This window comes from Penaeus japonicus, unplaced genomic scaffold, assembly GCF_977035675.1.
Source record: "Penaeus japonicus unplaced genomic scaffold, GWHDUDI00000001_assembly GWHDUDI00000018, whole genome shotgun sequence".
Classification (NCBI taxonomy): domain Eukaryota; kingdom Metazoa; phylum Arthropoda; class Malacostraca; order Decapoda; family Penaeidae; genus Penaeus; species Penaeus japonicus.
Genome location: NW_028234420.1, coordinates 14,631,971 through 14,634,470, shown reverse-complemented (window position 1 = coordinate 14,634,470; position 2,500 = coordinate 14,631,971). Strand labels below are relative to the sequence as shown.

Sequence of the window (2,500 nt, the reverse complement as noted above, 5' to 3'; positions counted from 1 at the left end):
TATTTCTATAATCTTAGTCATTAACACAATAAATACCGACCCATGAAATGGGGGGACCCCATACCAGAACAAATCTTTGGTATCCTTAAGAACAATGGAAGTCTTTGTGGGAGATTTACTTCAGTTAAAATCTGATTTGTTTTAACAAAACTTATGTATAAAATTAATTTCAAAAACATTTGCTGGAACAGTCATCATTTAAAGTGTAATATAGTGTATTCAGTGTTTCTCTTTAGCTATCAACACTCTATAGAATGAAGAAAATAAAAGAAAAGAAATAAATGTGTTTGTGAATATTTGCACACCCTCGCAGTATATCGATGCAGACTGATCATCCTAATCATGACACAGAAACATTTTAGTATCATTCACGTTTTTTTCCTTAATATTCACTTGAACTCTTGTGTTGAGTAACCAAGAGAAACAGGTTCTTTTAAAAGGATCTAAATCTACACAAATCGAATTCCAACACATTCAAGAAAGCATCAAACTGTGTCTGCATTTAAGAAATACTGTGAGAGGTCCTTTGCAAAAAACATCTTTGGAAACTAAAGAAACTCCTATAATCACTGGAATATTTATGTACCATCATTACCAATTACCTCACAATCTGTTTTTTATTGCTCCTGAAGGAATGTAAAAAGAAATGAGCATGAAAACTAAACCTTTAATGTTTAGAAACTAAAGGTAAAATTTTAATGACTAGTGATGTGAAATTAAAATGACCTTTTGATCGTCTTGTCTCCTATAGCTCCCTTTTAATGTTAACTCATTTATAAAATACCTTTCTGTATTATGCCTACAATAAATAATCTTAAATATTCCCTCTCCGCCTTTACAGAAACATCTAGTTCAACATCTTGAAAGAAAGAATGTACATTTAATATGATCTACAGTGGTACAAAAAAGGCAATAATGGGAGGCTGTATTATATACTCTGCAATTTATAAAAGCCTGTACCAATGGTAGAATATCCACATCCAGACTTTAAACAATAAAACACTATCCAATACATGTAGTAACAGAGATGTCACTAGACCTATTTTAAATATTCTTTTGCCCCCAAAATAAATCAATATATCAATCAACAGTGTATAACATCTGTGAGTAAGCCATCCAGGTATACTTTTAGCCAACCTTGGCCACAAATAACCCTATTTCATAAGAGTTTACAACAGATGATTCTCGAAAAGTGAAAGACATAAAGAAGTCGTCCTTGTGTAGCAAGAGCATAACTAGCAAATCACAAATTCTTCTAAGATTTTCTTTCTTTCTTTCTGTAATGTGTCTATTCAAATATGGTTTAGTCTTCCCACTACAAAAGATTCAATATCATGTAATTTCCTTATACATCTTTATTAATTGACAAACCATCTTTCACAACCACACATTTGTATAACAAAAATAAAAGCTTTCAGTGCCTCCACATTTCCATCTCCACACTTTTTTGCATGAATAAAAATATCTTTAGCATCTGCACCTTTTGAAGAATGGGAACAAATTTACAGTATTTGCAACAAGCAGATAAGAAAATATTCTGCATTGGAAAAATTCTGACCATATCCTTCAGTTATATTTATATTATATATTATAAGAAAAGCATTTCTTTCATAGGCAGATACTACAAAATGAAAAAAAAAAACTCAAACTTTAGGAACATTCATAACTGCCAAATAAGGACATAAATAATGATATCAATAATAATTATGAATAAATAACCAAGAACTGTCATTCATCCACTCACTTCATCCATGAAAACATAAACTTTACATTGAAAATAATCGCATAAATGTAAATGTCAGTGTTCATAAACAACAAATGACATTATCACTAGAAAGCCCAATAGATTCCTTTTTTAAAAATCCTCATACTCCAGCTGCAACTTGCCGTTGTATCCTTTGCAAAATGCGATGGTCTAACACCTTTTGTCTGAACATTGTTACCAGACCAGACACCATACCAATAACCCCCATGACTGCCTCGAAGATCCAAAAGTGCCGTTCTTCCAACCAAACCACGCGGTCACATCTGTAAAGGGAGGCACACAGTGAAGAACAGCATAAATGTTACGAACACCGACATGATTGCGGAGGCCATTTTAATTAGGTCATTATAAACTTATGTCTTATAGAAGAAAGACTTATTAATTGTGATAGCCATGAAAAAATTACCCTTGTCTTACTTGATTGAAAAATTTTCATATAACTGTTTCTATATTGTGTCATAGAGTTATACATATGAAATAAATTTACACTGATTCATGTAAGCTATAAATTTAGTTCTTTCCTTTTTCTCTCTCTCAGCCATCATCTACTATTCACCTACAATGGATCTTCTGAAGATAATTTTTTTAAGCACTGTTTCTGTTCAAAAAGTAAATGCACATTTCTGAGGGGTCTGTAATCATAATCTGAATATATTCCATGAAACTTATGGAAACAGACTTATCATAAAAGTACAGAATAAATGCATTCAATTGATTAAAATATAACAGTCTGTG

At 31.6% G+C, this 2,500-nt stretch overlaps 1 protein-coding gene across 1 annotated transcript in view; it reads right to left on the bottom strand.

The window, feature by feature from the left end:
• Positions 1-2,500, bottom strand: part of JTBR (jumping translocation breakpoint protein JTBR) — a 6,280-nt gene that overhangs the window by 126 nt on the left and 3,654 nt on the right. The window contains exon 4 of the mRNA XM_043025078.2: positions 1-2,028. This exon is cut by the window's left edge and continues 126 nt beyond it. Coding sequence (XP_042881012.1) covers positions 1,866-2,028 — 163 coding nt within the window. The 3' untranslated portion in view covers positions 1-1,865. The remainder of the gene's footprint in view (positions 2,029-2,500) is intronic.